The following is a 13,476-nucleotide window of genomic DNA, read 5'->3' as shown; positions in this document are numbered from 1 at the left end:
ATTTTTCTGTTGGATTATTTACCTTTATCTTGTTGTGGTGCTCAAGTATTTTATAAATTCTAGATATAAGTCCCTTATCTGACATGTCATTACCAAAGACTTTTTCCCTTTTTACCCTGCTGGAGAAGTTTCTGGATGTGCGTAGGGATTTGATTCTTAGAAGGTCCCATTCATCTATTTTATCTTCTGCTGGTTGTAGATTATTTTTATATAAAGTAGGTTGCCTAGGGCTTTGCCAACCTGTTCCCCAAGACTTCATTCACAGACACTCTTAAAACGCCAGCTGTCAGAAAATCAAAAGACGAATCACATTGGAAAAATCTGCTGTCATGGACCTCCTTAGAGTGCTGAAGAGCAACAATGTCAGTCTAGATACTAAGGGTGCGTCTAATCCAGGTCATAGTCTTCTCAATTACTTGTTAATGCTTCATAGAGCTGGACAGTGACCAAGGATGACAGAAGAAGAATAGATTCCTTCAAGTTAATGGTGCTGGAGAAGAGTCTTGAACAAACCATGCACTGTCAAGAAAACAAATCAGTCTCTCCTTGGAGGCTAGGATTTTGAAGCTCTGCCTCACTTACTTTGGGCATGTGGCCAGGAGAGACTTGTCCTTGGAGAAGGACATCATGCTCAAAAGGGTGGATGGACAGTGAAGGAGAGGGAGACTCCAGATGAGATGGATTGATAGAGTATCTCGGGCAATGGTGTGTCGTAATTAGTGAGACTGGCTCAGGACAGGAAAGGGTTCAGAGCTACTCTACATAGGGTCACTATACATTACAGGCGACTCAACAGCACTTAACAACAGTAACATACTATATTGGCTGATTTTTATTTAAGCCTCTTGTTTAGAATCAACAAGACCTCAGGGGAGGGCCTTTGTATTTAAAGTTAGTTGTTATTGTTTTTGGAGGAACATTCTTCTTAGTGGTGCAGCACTCTTCTGTCAGTTTGCTGTACTGAGGTATCCTGGGGTTACTGTGATGCCAAACCTTGTTCCATTGAGGTGTCACATGCCATAACTTTTACCCATGGTGGACAGTGTTTGGTGGAGCTCCCAGTTTAAGAAGTGGTAACCACTTCCTAAACAACCTGCCTCTGGAAACTCTATGAACTTTGATAAATGTCAATAGTTATAGAAAGGCTTCAGACCTTTTGTTCAGAGGGTTGCTATGAGTTATATCGAGTCGAAGGTGATCAACAACAACAACTTGTTAAATAGGAGTTTGGGAATTTGTCTGTGGTACTTAATTTCACTTTTCTTTTTGTTTTGTTTTGCTTTATTTCCTTTTTTAATATAGTCAGATTGTACACTGTGTCCTGGGCTCCCTGGTCTGCCCCTCTGGCCTTGTTAACGTCCTGTTGTCTTAGTTTTTTTTTGGTTTCCTGTCCAGCTTGGTATTTGGAAGGGAAGGCTCAGTGCCCATAATATCCTCCTTCAAAATCTCCTCGTCTCTTCTTGTCCTTTTCCTTTTCCGTGTTAACTTACAACAAAAATCTAATTTGGTTTTTTTATTGTTGGACTTGAAATTATGTTTACTTAGAAACAGTTGACACCTTTATACTATTAAGTCATCTTATCCATGAATGTGATACAATTCTCTGTTAACATTTAATTACCGTCAATAACATTTTCTTTTGTTGGGATAATTTTTAGGTATTTTATTCCTTTGTTGTTGTTGTTGCAAGTATTATTAAAATTGCATTTCCCATTTATTTCAGTTGTTGCCTAACAATCTTTCTAAATTCTCAGTACTTCTGATGTTGTTAGATGCCATCGAGTCGAGTACGGTTCATCGTGACTCTGAACATCAGATCTGAACGCTGTGCTGTCCTGGGCCTTGCTCATTATCTCTGCCAATCCTTCTCGTTGACGGGCTTCCCCTCCTTCACAACCTCTCCACTTCTCCGAGCGTGCTGTCTTTCCCCAAGGACTGACCCCTCCAAACAACTTGCCCGAAGTATGTGAGACAAAGTTTCACCATCCTTCCTTCCACGGAGCATCCTGGCTGCACTCTCCCCAAGTCATACTTGCTTATTTCCTTGCCAGTCCATGGGATATCTAGTGCTCTTCTCCAGCACCACAATGCAAAGTTCTTCTTTTGTTTTTCTTCACTGTCCAGTTCCCAGATATATGGCAAGCAAGTAAAAAAAACTATGGTTTGTGTCAGACTCATAGTTGTTTGGGTTTGTTTGTTTGTTTGTTTGTTTGTTTGTTTACAGAAGAAAGAAAGAAAAACCCGTTTGGTCCAGGGCACCTTCGTCTTTAAATTGCCCTCCTTGCTTTTCAGCACTTTGGAGAGCTCCCTGGCGGCAAACTTTCCTGATGCAGCACATCTTTTGTTTTCCTTGTTGCTGGTGCCGAGGTCGTTGATTGTGGATCTCGGAAGATTAAATCATGGACAGTTTCTCCGTGTGTCATGGTGTTAGGAATCATTGAGTTGGCTCTGGTTCATAGTAGTAGCATGCAGCACAGAAGCCTGCCCGTTCCTGCTCCCCCATCAAGATCTCTCTGTGCCTGAGCCCGCGGTTGCCGCCACTGTCAGTCCGTCTCATGAGGGTCTTTCTCTGTGTCACTGACACGCATGACGTCCTTCTCCAAGGACTGGCCCCTCTTGATAACATCCATCAGCCAGAACATGTGCAGTCAAGTCGCACCATCCTCGCCTCGAAGGAGCACTCTGGCTGCATTTCGTACGAGACAGACTTGCTCTTTCTTTTGGTAGACAGCACCACAGGTCAGAGGCGTCCGTTCTTCTTTGGTCTTCCTTACTCATTATCAAGCTTCATTCTATAGTTCCTAAGGTAGTTCCTTGGGTTTTCTAGGTAGGGCCTTTTTATTTACCAGTAATCAGGTGGTTTCTTCCTTTCCAGTCCTGACATCTTTTGTTTCTCAGCTTTCAGTCACTGAGCTCATAAACAAAAGCGATCAGAGCCTGTTACCACTGTGCTTGGAGGCCTAGTGGTGCAGTGTGTTGTGTTGCACTGCTAACTGAAAGGTCTGTGGTTCAAATCCCCTGCAGGAGAAAGAGAGGCAGTTTCCTCCCTTAGAGATGCCCAGCTTTAGAAACCCTTTGGTGGGGCCGTGATGTTTTTTGTCTCCTTGAAAAGTTCAGATCATGGTGTCTGTGGGAAGCAGGCGTTCTGTTCCTGCCTCTCGGGGGGCCTGCAGGCCTCCTTTTTCTCAGTGGAGCAGGGAGTTCAGAAAAGGACAAGACCGACCAAGAGGAAGGACAGCAGCTCAGGCAAGAGAGAAGGGCTTACTGTCCACACTTCATCTGCGGGGCAGAAGTCCTGGCCAGAATCGATAGAATGCACACGTACTTTAGAGGGTAATGCCTGGGGTGTTAGGGCCACATACTTCCTGATGGCATATTTAATACAAGCAGGCGACAGCACCTAACAGCAACAGCTCAAGAACTGCCGGAAAGTGGAAGTGATTAGCACCTCTATTAGCTGCCACGGCCCCTGGTGGCCTCAGCCGCTGACCAGAAGGTCAGTGCTTCAAGCCTGCCCGCTAGTCCTCGGGAGGAAGGCAGTCTGCTCCCGTGAAGGTCTGAGGGGGTGTGACTCAGTCCCCGCGGCCAGCTGTGAGTTAGAACCCACTGACAGCCATCAGGTTGGCTTCGTCATTGCTCTGTTTTGTTTGTTTTTTGATTTTTTTTTAAATTCATTTCAATGAACATTTACAGAGATCTTGGATTTCCATTCATTCATTGTTGCACCTTTCTCCCCACCCACCCCTTTGAAAAGTAAAAGAAAAACTCCTTCATTGGTACACAATCCCCCCGCACCCCCCACCCCCACCCCAAGTATACTCCACTCTGCAACCTTCATTCCAGGCTCTTAGGATAATCATAATACCCTACAATATATTGCTTTTAAACTGTACTCTCCCTCATCTGTTTCAGTGCAGTATATATAATTCATCCAGGTTTTCTCATTCTTACCCCAACCCTCATGTCAGTCCATTGGTTTTTACTAGCTGGAGACCCTGAGGGTCACTTTACAGGCTCAGCTGCACACTGTGGTTTCGGGGTTCGCATCCACCAGGGGATGCCTCAGGGAAAGCCTGGTGTCTGACTTCCTGCTCAGCTGTTGTGAACTCGGAGAGCACAGCTCTTCACTGGACACACGGGGTCTCCGGCAATGGACGTCCTAGGTGTGCAGAGCTCCTTTGTCCTGGGGGTTGGCAGAAACTAGTAGGCTCAGCATTCCTGAAGTCTTTTCTCGGTCTTGTGGCCAGAACTGAGAGAGTTCTGCCTTCTGCTCCTTGAGAGAGTCCCTGTTGCTGTTGTTATGTGTCGTCGAGTCACTTGTGACTCATAGCGACCCTATGTACAAGAGCCCTAAACTCTGCTCTGTCCTGTGCCAATCGCACTGTCTCTGATATACCCATCCCGATTACCCCAGTCACTGAATTAATCCATCTCGTTGAGGGTCTTCCTCTCCTGCGCTGTCCCGCCACCCTCCCAAGCATGACGTCCCTCTCCAAGGACTGGTCTCTCCTTACAACATGTCCAAAGTATGTCAGACGAAGCCCCAGAATTCTTGCCTCCAAGGAGCAGCCTGGTTTAACCCTCTCCAGGGTGAATCTGTTTGTTTTTTTTGCAAGTCCATGGTACCCTCAATACTCTTCTCCAGCACCACAGCTCAAAGGCATCAATTCTCCTCCTGTCTTCTCTAGTCATTGCCCAGCTCTCTGGTGCATAGCAAGTGATTGCAAAGACCATGGCCTGTATCAGGCGCAAATCTCCAAGTGGATTTAACCTAAAACTCTGATCGAGGTGAACAACACAGTGTATGTACATGGGTCTTAATTGCTGCACCTTTGTAACAGGGCAGCTATTGAACGTACTTCAGGAGGGGCTCGTTAGAGAGTGACGCGTGCCTCCGGCAGATACCACGTGACCATTTAAAGGGACAAGATGGCCCTGTGCACATCTTGACATGAAGATGTCTGGGGTGTTAGGACCACACCAGGTGTACCTGAGTCTGTACTCATGTGTTGGCTGGTTCTTGCCCCTTGGTAGCATAAATGGTCCTCTCAAGGGACAAAAAGATGTTAACTTATAAAACTGGTATGACTGTTTTAAAAACCCCAATTAAATGCGTGAGCAGCTGCCTTTAGGTGTAGGTGTGAACTTGTAGACAGCGTCAAGCAAGAACATTACAAATACTCTCTCCTCTAACGCACCTGTCGGTGGCTTCCCTTGTGTTTACCTTAAATATACGCATCATTCTTCTGATCTAAATATTTATATAATTTCTCAGCGACTTTACCTGCAGACGCTCAGTGCTAGAGTCTGCTAAGTCCACACCTTGTGTTGGTTTTCTTTATCCTTCTGCTGTTCCCTCCACCTCCAGCACCCAAGTGAGGGAACCCCTCGCTCTCGGAGAGTTGGAGGCCCCCACCTGGGGAGGGAGCTGTGATCCTACCCCCACCCCCATTTCTATGAACGACAGGGATCTGTGGGAGTTGGCTTAAAGGTCTTGTTAAGTCCCGTCGAGTCAGAACCCACTTATAATTGACCTCCAGCAGGTTTTCAGAGGCTGTCAGTCACATGGGACGAGATTGCCCATCTTCATCCCTTAGAGCAGCTGGTGGAATTGAACTGAGTTCCTTTGGATTGGCAGCACAACTCCTTACAACTAAGCCACCAGAGCTAAAGAAAGATAGGTGTTGGAAAGGAGCTAACTCTGTCCTGTGTCCCAACCAGAGGTGGCAGCTTGGCCACCTACAGAAGCATCAGTGAGTATATAGAAATGGTCTGTATCAGCTTCCCAAAGCAGCTGTAACACGCACAGAAGCCATCCATGGGCAGATAGAAATACTGAGATGGTCTCTGTCAGCTTCCTAAAGCACAGAAGCAAACTCTTCCGGCTCTGGAGTGTGAAACTCAAAGTTAGAACCTTCTGGAAGGACATGAGGAACACTTACCTCGTGCTGGCCCGTTATCTCCTTGATAACACGCTCTCCCTCTGCCCTACAGCAGGCCTGGCCCAGCGGGACCCAGCAGATCTTGCTTCCCCCCACCTGGCAGCAGCTCACGGGCGTGGCCACCCACACATCTGTGCAGCACGCAACTGTGATTCCCGAGACCATGGCGGGCACCCAGCAGTTGGCAGACTGGAGGTGAGCGGACCTGACTGGGGGCAAGTCGGTGGGGAGACACATGGATCCACGTTCTGAGAACACTCCAGCTGGCCAGGGCCCGAGTTACCTGGCGTGCAGAGCTTTCTAAGTTAAAATACATATCGTGTTAAGGTGATGGGAAAATTTGGAAAGGACAGTGCTGAAGGTTGAATAAGATGAGCACAATTGAGGTCACTGACTTAAAACATGTTCAGTGAAGCAGCAAGGGTTTTGTCACATTTATATAGAGAGAGCACAGTTAATTCATTTCAAACCTTAAACACAAGGTAGGAAGTGATTCCAGAGTGGTGAGGGGCTCGCCACGGGAGCACAGCCCGGCGACTCTGGTCCAGTGCCATTCCAGGCCCAGGATATAGAGCCACTGTTACATCCCCAGGGCAGCCCCCCCGGATTTGTGGTGGTTTCTTGGAATCTACGCCCACTTGCAACAGGCAAAAAAATGTGTCACCCATGGAAGAACTCAGAGGAGAGTCCCGGGGCTCTTGGTCATCCAGGAAGCTGCAGATGGCATGACGAGTGGGGGACCACGGGTAGGGTTTGCTCAGAGTGGACCACCCCCATGTGCTCATCCAGTGCACCCCTCCGTGACTTGACCTGCCTTGTAGATGGTGTCAGCTCTCCCTGGGGCCCAGACACCCAGCTGACCTCCACCAGCTCATGGTCCCACCCACTGCTTCTGGGGCACCACCCACTCCTGACTGTTCCCTCCTGGTCAAACTCTGCTCGTCTAATGCCCTTACCCTCTGCTGTGGGCCATCCACCTGCCTTCTCTGCCAGTGCAGAGCCAAATGGCATCCCCATGGTGCCAGGGCTCCCTGGCCCTCCAGGCCTGTGTCTCTCTCAGCATAGACAGCAAGCATGCCAGAGCACATACTCAAGTGTCCATGCCAACCCTGAGGACCCACGACTCCTGGTTCAACCACCGGCTGAGTACAGCTCGCAGGACAAAGTGAGAGGGCACAGGTGGAAGACCGACCGCCACCGCTTCCATCTCTAGACTGTACTCCAACTGATAAGGGGGAACCTGGTGATTCAATGGTAGAATCCTCACCTTCCATCTGGGAGATCCAGGTTCAGTTCCCGGCCACAGCACTGAGCATACAGCCACCACCATCTGTCCGTGGAGGCTGGCACGTGACTGCAGCATGGAGCTTTCAGGCTGAAGACAGATCAGGAAGAAAGGCCTGGTGATCTCAAAATCAGCCAGGGGAACCTTACAGATCCCAGCAGTAGTCCAACAGCTAGAAATGGGGACAGTGCAGGACCGGGCAGCATTTTCTTCCCTGTGTCACGGTGAGGGTAAGACCACACCAATAGTAGCTGCAGTAGAAAGAGCATGCCTGGGTGCCTTCCCTGCCCCCCGCCTTCTGATGACAGCACCCACCCCCTGGCCATCCCCAGATGTTGGGAGCACTTTCAAACCAGCATGACTCCTGCCTCATAAGCCTGCTGGGGGGCTGAGTGAAATAAAACACAGGCTTGGGGACCAGCCCAAGGTCTGCCCATGTGTGATAAGTGGGGTGTTCTGTCCCCAGCTCCACCAGCGTCTGTGCTGCTGAAGACCACTCTTCCTATCTCCCATCGTCCATGCTTCCTGACATTTCAGCAGCCCTCATTTACTCGTCCCTACCTCGTTACCTCCCCTCTTCCCTTCCTCCCTGTACACCCCTTACCTGACGACCTCGGGAAATAACGAAGCCAGCACACCCTGTCCAAGTCTCGCCACCCTGTCCATCGCACACGTGGGCAGCCACGGTCCTGACTAATGAGAGGATCCGAGCTGGACAGGCGGGGCAAGAGCGCCCTCTGTCTGTAGAAGAAACAGCAATCGCAGCTCAAGATGCCATCGCCCTGGGAAGTCCTGGGCCCTCCCGGCATCCCAGAGGCTCCATCCAAATCTCCACCCTAGTTCCCATCAGCTTCTTTCACTCCTTTTTCCAGTTAACAAAGAGATGTTCCAGTTTCCCAGAATTCAACTGAAGCTTCCAAATAATATTTTATTATTTTGTACGTGTGTACTGTCAAATTAGATCTGACCGGTACAGGAGGAGATTGCCCCTCCTTCTTCAGCAGAGCATCTGGTGGATTCAAACCATGTACCTCTGGGATTGCAGTGCAGGTTCTTGCCACTAGGCCACCAGTCCACTCACTTTTAATGTCATCAAGCCAAATGGGCTTTAAGTTGATGATTATCAGTGTGACTAAAGGTATTGTGGGAAAGCATAGCAGCACCTGAGCTCGAGACGCCTGGACCACAACGCCTGCGAGACACACTCAGAACCCCCTCCTAGAATTGCAAGTGTTCACACCAGGACGTGTGGCTGAACCCCACATGCCAGGCTGCCTTGTCGACCTGCAGCCAACCTGCTTGTCCACCTGGGGAGCAACTGGTTACATGGTCGGTGCTCTGCTACTTACCTAGACTCTGTGCCGACCACTGAGGTCGTTCAGGGCACGTTCACCTTCCCAGCATCAGAGGGCACACCTTAGACTAAGGTGCACTTGATCCAAGTCATGCTGTCTTCAGTTGCTTCCTGTGCATCTGAAAGTTGGTGGTTGTTGTTATGTGCTGTCGAGTCACTTGCGACTCATAGCGACCCTATGTACAACAGCTAAACCCTGCTCTATCCTGTGCCAATCGCATTGCCTCTGACACACCCATCCCGATTACCCCAGTCACTGAATCAATCCACCTCATAGAGGGTCTTCCCCTCCTGTGCTGTCCCTCCACCCTCCCAAGCATGATGTCCCTCTCCAAGGACTGGTCTCTCCTTACAACATGTCCAAAGTATGTCTCTCCTTACAACCTGTCTAAAGTATGTCAGATGAAGCCTCAGAATCCTTGCCTCCAAGGTGCAGCCCGGTTTAACCCTCTCCAGGGTGAATCTGTTTGTTTTCTTGGCAGTCCAGGGTACATTCAATACTCTTCTCCGGCACCACAGCTCAAAGGCATCAATTCTCCTTCTATCCTGCCTAGTCACTGTCCAACTCTCTGATGCATAACAAGTGATTGCGAAGACCATGGCCTGTATCAAATGCACCTTGGTCTCCAGAGTGACACCATTGCTCTTCAGTACCTTGGTGAAGTCCCTAACAGCAGACTTTCCCTTCGCAATACTTTTTTTTTTATTTCCTGGCTACTGGTGCCAAGAGTGTTGACCATGGAGCCAAGCAGACTAAAGTTGTTAATAATTTCAATCTCTTCACCATCCATACTGATGCTGCCAATTGATCCAGTGGTGAGAACAACAAACCAAAATGACAGAAGAATCGACGTCTTTGAATTGTGGTCATGGCAAAGAGTATTGCATATCCCATGGACTGTCAAAGAACAAACTGAAGGAAGTACATCCAGGTGCTTCGGTAAAGGCAGGGTCGGTGAAACTGTGTCTCGCTTACTTTGGGCATATTTGCAGGAGGAACCAGTCTTGAGAGATGCCGGGAAAGGTAGAGGGGTCAGCAAAAGAGAGGAAGACTCTCAACAAGATGGATCAGCACCGCGACGGCTGCAGTGGGCTTGAGCATGGGGACGTGGCTGTGATGGAGCAGGACAGAGCAGGGTTGTCTGTTCATAGTGTCCCCTGTGAGTCACAGGGGACGTGAGGCCACCTAGCAGCAAACAACAATGCCAGTGCCACCTTGACACTATGTCTTGAAGGACATCATATTTGGAAAAGGAGAAAGTCAGTAAAAAAGGGAGACACACACACACCCCCCGTGAGGTGGATTGGCACAGTGGACTCAACCAGCAGAGGTCAAGGCCACCCGTCAGCTCAGCCACCGGGAGGCCAGGGGGCTAAGGCCTGAGTGGAGGACACAGGGTTGCCTGCTGAAGGAGCTAAGCCTGGTGAAACCGCTCACGTGCCCCTGTTCTCACCCCTTTCAGGAACACGCACGCCCACGGCAGCCATTACAATCCCATCATGCAGCAGCCTGCGCTCCTGACGGGTCACGTGACCCTGCCCGCAGCCCAGCCCTTGAATGTGGGGGTGGCCCACGTGATGCGACAGCAGCCCACCAGCACCACCTCCTCCCGGAAGAGTAAGCAGCACCAGTCGTCAGCAAGGTAGGTGGGAGCGGCTGGACAGAGGTGAAGAAGAGAGGCAGCTCTAGGGAGGACTAGGAAGAAAGGTCTGGCGGCCTCCTGCCCAGAGCCCTGTGGGGCCAGCAGAACTCTGATGTGCTGGGAATGAGCCCTTAGCTCAGAAGGCACTCAGGAGCCACAGTGGCCTGCAGGATGCGCTCAGGAATCCAGCAGTCAATCACTGTTTGTGGGGTCATCGTGAGAGAGGATTCAGGATGTCCCCTTTGCGTCCTGAGCTCTAGACAGGACGCAGCTGCCCTGCTGACGCTGACAGAGCATCCCACACACAGACAGCTCTGAGGCCCTTAAACTTGCAGGTGTGTGAGGGCTTTTAGGAAATGGGACTCAACAGGGCAGCAGGACCACAGGAGCCACTGGGCCCCACTGGAGAAAGTGCCAGCCCCTCTCACTGCCCCAGAGGGGGAGGCTGGAACCCCACCGTCCCCTGCCCTACCCTGCCACTTAACCCAGTAAACACTGACACGGTTTGCCTTGGAAATCATTCCCCAAAGCGCCTCTTCAAACACAGTAAGCGAAGGTGCCTCCTTTAGATCGAAGGGCCTAATTTTGCATCTCTGGGCCACCTGCCTGCATGCGTCTCAGGGGCTACCCCAGACCCTCAGCTGCACAAGGCCATTTCTGTGGCTTTATCAGATTCTCCTCTCCCGGGCCCACAGGGAATCTTCTGAGGTGTATAAGATGAAGGAAGGGTTGTTTTCTGACTGTGTATTTGCCAAAATTCCATGAGCAACTTGAAAATGGTGAACCTTTCCTGTGTCCAAGTTTACACTTCAGTAAGGAAAGTGTGCCTGGGGCTCAGACCTGCCCAGGGTTCTGTGGACTGCCCCTGGGAAGACAGCTCTTAGGGTGACCAGGGGACGGTGCTGTCCCCCGGATCCCTGTGTATTGAACGGAAGGTGGGGGGCTTCCCAGCTGGACAGGTCACTCACTGTCTCCGTGGTGCAGGATTAGCCCACCCCAAGGCCGTTGACCACACAACCTCTTTGTCCCGTCCCCCTCTCTGCTTTTGCCTAGCTGATGCCGAGAGCCCGCTGGTGGCTCGTTTCAGGATCAAGGCAATTCCAGTCACATCTGAGCTTGAGGGTTGTTTAGACCAGAGGGAGCCACGCTGATTACTTCAAGGCCATGCCTCTCTGGCAGTTGGGGTTCACCCTTGGTCCTCGGGAGAAAGATGGGCAGTCTCCCACGGGGTTTCCTGTGTCTGAAACCCGCTGGAGAGACTCCGCGGCATTGAGTTCGTGAAGATGTAAATGCTCAGAGGCCTGAAGGCTCCCCCTGACGGTCAGTGACCTCAGGTGGACGGACACCTAGTGCAGGTCTGACAAGGGCTGCAGCAGTGAGAACGTGTGCATGGAGTCGTGACACTGACATGTGGGCAGCAATTTCTATTCAGGGCCCAGTAAGACTGATCTCAGTGCAACTTCTTACCTCTGCTATGGAAACAAAGCAAAACCCCTGCCCGGGTTTCACTGCCAGCCAAGCAGTGGGCTACTCAGGAGATGATCGGGTCAGCAGTTTGCAGCCACCAGTCAGCCCTGAGGAGGAAGATGAAGTGGTCAGCGGCTGTGGAGATTTACCGCCGTGGGAACCCTGGGAGGCAGTGCTGTATCCAGCAGGGCCAGTAAAGCAGAAGCAATGGGTTTAGGGTTTGCGGTCTAAAAAGCCTCCACACCTCCCTCTTCCCTCTGAAGACGATGACAGAGGAGTGACAGCCAGTGACAGCGGCAGTGGTGGGGCAGGCGGGGACGTGTACCCCCAGACACAGAGGGCAGGGCCACAGGGGGTGCACAGGACCCCAGCCCCTCCCCACTTGACCCCTTGTCTCCGCCTGCCCCCCTAGAACATAGCCTGTTTATATTTTATGGCCAAAAGATTTTGAATTCTGTTGTCTGGCCGCGTGCCCAGCCCTCCCCAGGACCACAGAGCCTGCCCTGCCTCTGGCCCCTGGTCCCCCAGTTTCTTCCATAGTTGGTTCTTTAGTCGCCCCTCCTGCGCCCCTTTTGAGTTTCATATTTGCTAAGACAAATTTGCTCATTAAACATTTTGTTGTATTTTGTTAAAAAAAGCCACAGACCCAACACCTGCTACTGAGGAAGATAAAAAACTGCCCTTCGCTACACTGTTACTGTTTTCTTGTCTGCTCTGGAGGTTGAAGGTGCTGCAATCTCTAAGGATGCAACAGAATGGGTTTCACTGTACTTACTAGCATGCCACCAGGGTCAGCAAGAGTTGGAAGGGGAGAGAAGGAGGAATTTTTTTTTTCTCTCTCACTAAAATTACCAGAAAGGGCAGTTGCTGATTGAATGAGGGCTTTCCAGCCAGCCAAATCCAGGCCTCGTAGGTTTTCATCCCCAGCCAGCCGGACAGGTGTGCCCCCTTAAGCCTCAGGTGCAGTTAAAACTCCGGTTTGAATGGCACTCACACCCCGTTTGATGCCCTTGAGCTGTGCAGAAGAGCACTGAAGATCCCTGGGCTGCCAGAAGAACACACGGCTGTGAAAAGATGATGAGGCTTCATTCACCTCCCGTACTTTGGGCATGTTGGCAGGAGAGGCTACTCCATGGAGGACATCGTGCTTGGAGAGGTGGTAGGTCAGAGAGGAAGACCTTCCACAAGAAGGAGTGGCGCAGTGCCTGCAGCAGTGGGCTCAGGTGTGTCAGATGATGAGGCTGGCACAGGACAGGACAGCATGAGTCATACCCAACTCCTGACAACAGCCGGTCAATGCCCAGCCCACAGGCCTGGCCCCGCCCTGAAGCCCTGGCACTCTGTGTCCCCTGGAACAGCCCCTTGGGGCCCAGCTGAGCAGAGACGGTCTCCCTGCCCCAGCAGCACGTCACCCCCCATGTCAACTGGCCTCCTGACTCTTCCAAAGGTCCGATCGACCCAGGGTTGGGGCTGGGGCCCGGCCCCCCTGAGCATCTGTGTTCTGTGTCTCTGCAGGAACGTGTCCACCTGTGAGGTGTCCTCCTCACAGGCCGTCAGCTCCCCGCAGCGGTCCAAGCGCGTCAAGGAGAACACGCCCCCTCGCTGTGCCCTGGTGCGCAGCAGCCCGGCCTGCGGCCCCACGGTCACCTGCGGGTGGGGCGACGTGGCCTCCAGCAGCTCCCGGGAGCGGCAGCGCCAGACCATTGTCATCCCCGACACCCCCAGCCCCACCGTCAGCGTCATCACCATCAGCAGTGACACGGACGAGGAGGAGGAGCAGAAGCA

The 13,476-nt window shown here is 51.2% G+C and overlaps 1 protein-coding gene across 2 annotated transcripts in view; it reads left to right on the top strand.

The window, feature by feature from the left end:
- HIPK2 (homeodomain interacting protein kinase 2) overlaps positions 1 to 13,476 on the top strand; it is a 68,983-nt gene that overhangs the window by 45,402 nt on the left and 10,105 nt on the right. For both annotated transcript variants that reach the window (XM_006887161.1, XM_006887160.1), the window contains exons 9-11: positions 5,995 to 6,137; positions 10,045 to 10,224; positions 13,207 to 13,476. In XM_006887161.1, the coding sequence (XP_006887223.1) occupies positions 5,995 to 6,137; positions 10,045 to 10,224; positions 13,207 to 13,476 (593 nt within the window). The remainder of the gene's footprint in view (positions 1 to 5,994; positions 6,138 to 10,044; positions 10,225 to 13,206) is intronic.

This window comes from Elephantulus edwardii, unplaced genomic scaffold (assembly GCF_000299155.1).
Source record: "Elephantulus edwardii isolate Elephantulus edwardi_28Jun2011 unplaced genomic scaffold, EleEdw1.0 scaffold00055, whole genome shotgun sequence".
Classification (NCBI taxonomy): Eukaryota; Metazoa; Chordata; class Mammalia; order Macroscelidea; family Macroscelididae; genus Elephantulus; species Elephantulus edwardii.
This window is presented reverse-complemented; position numbering and strand designations above follow the sequence as displayed.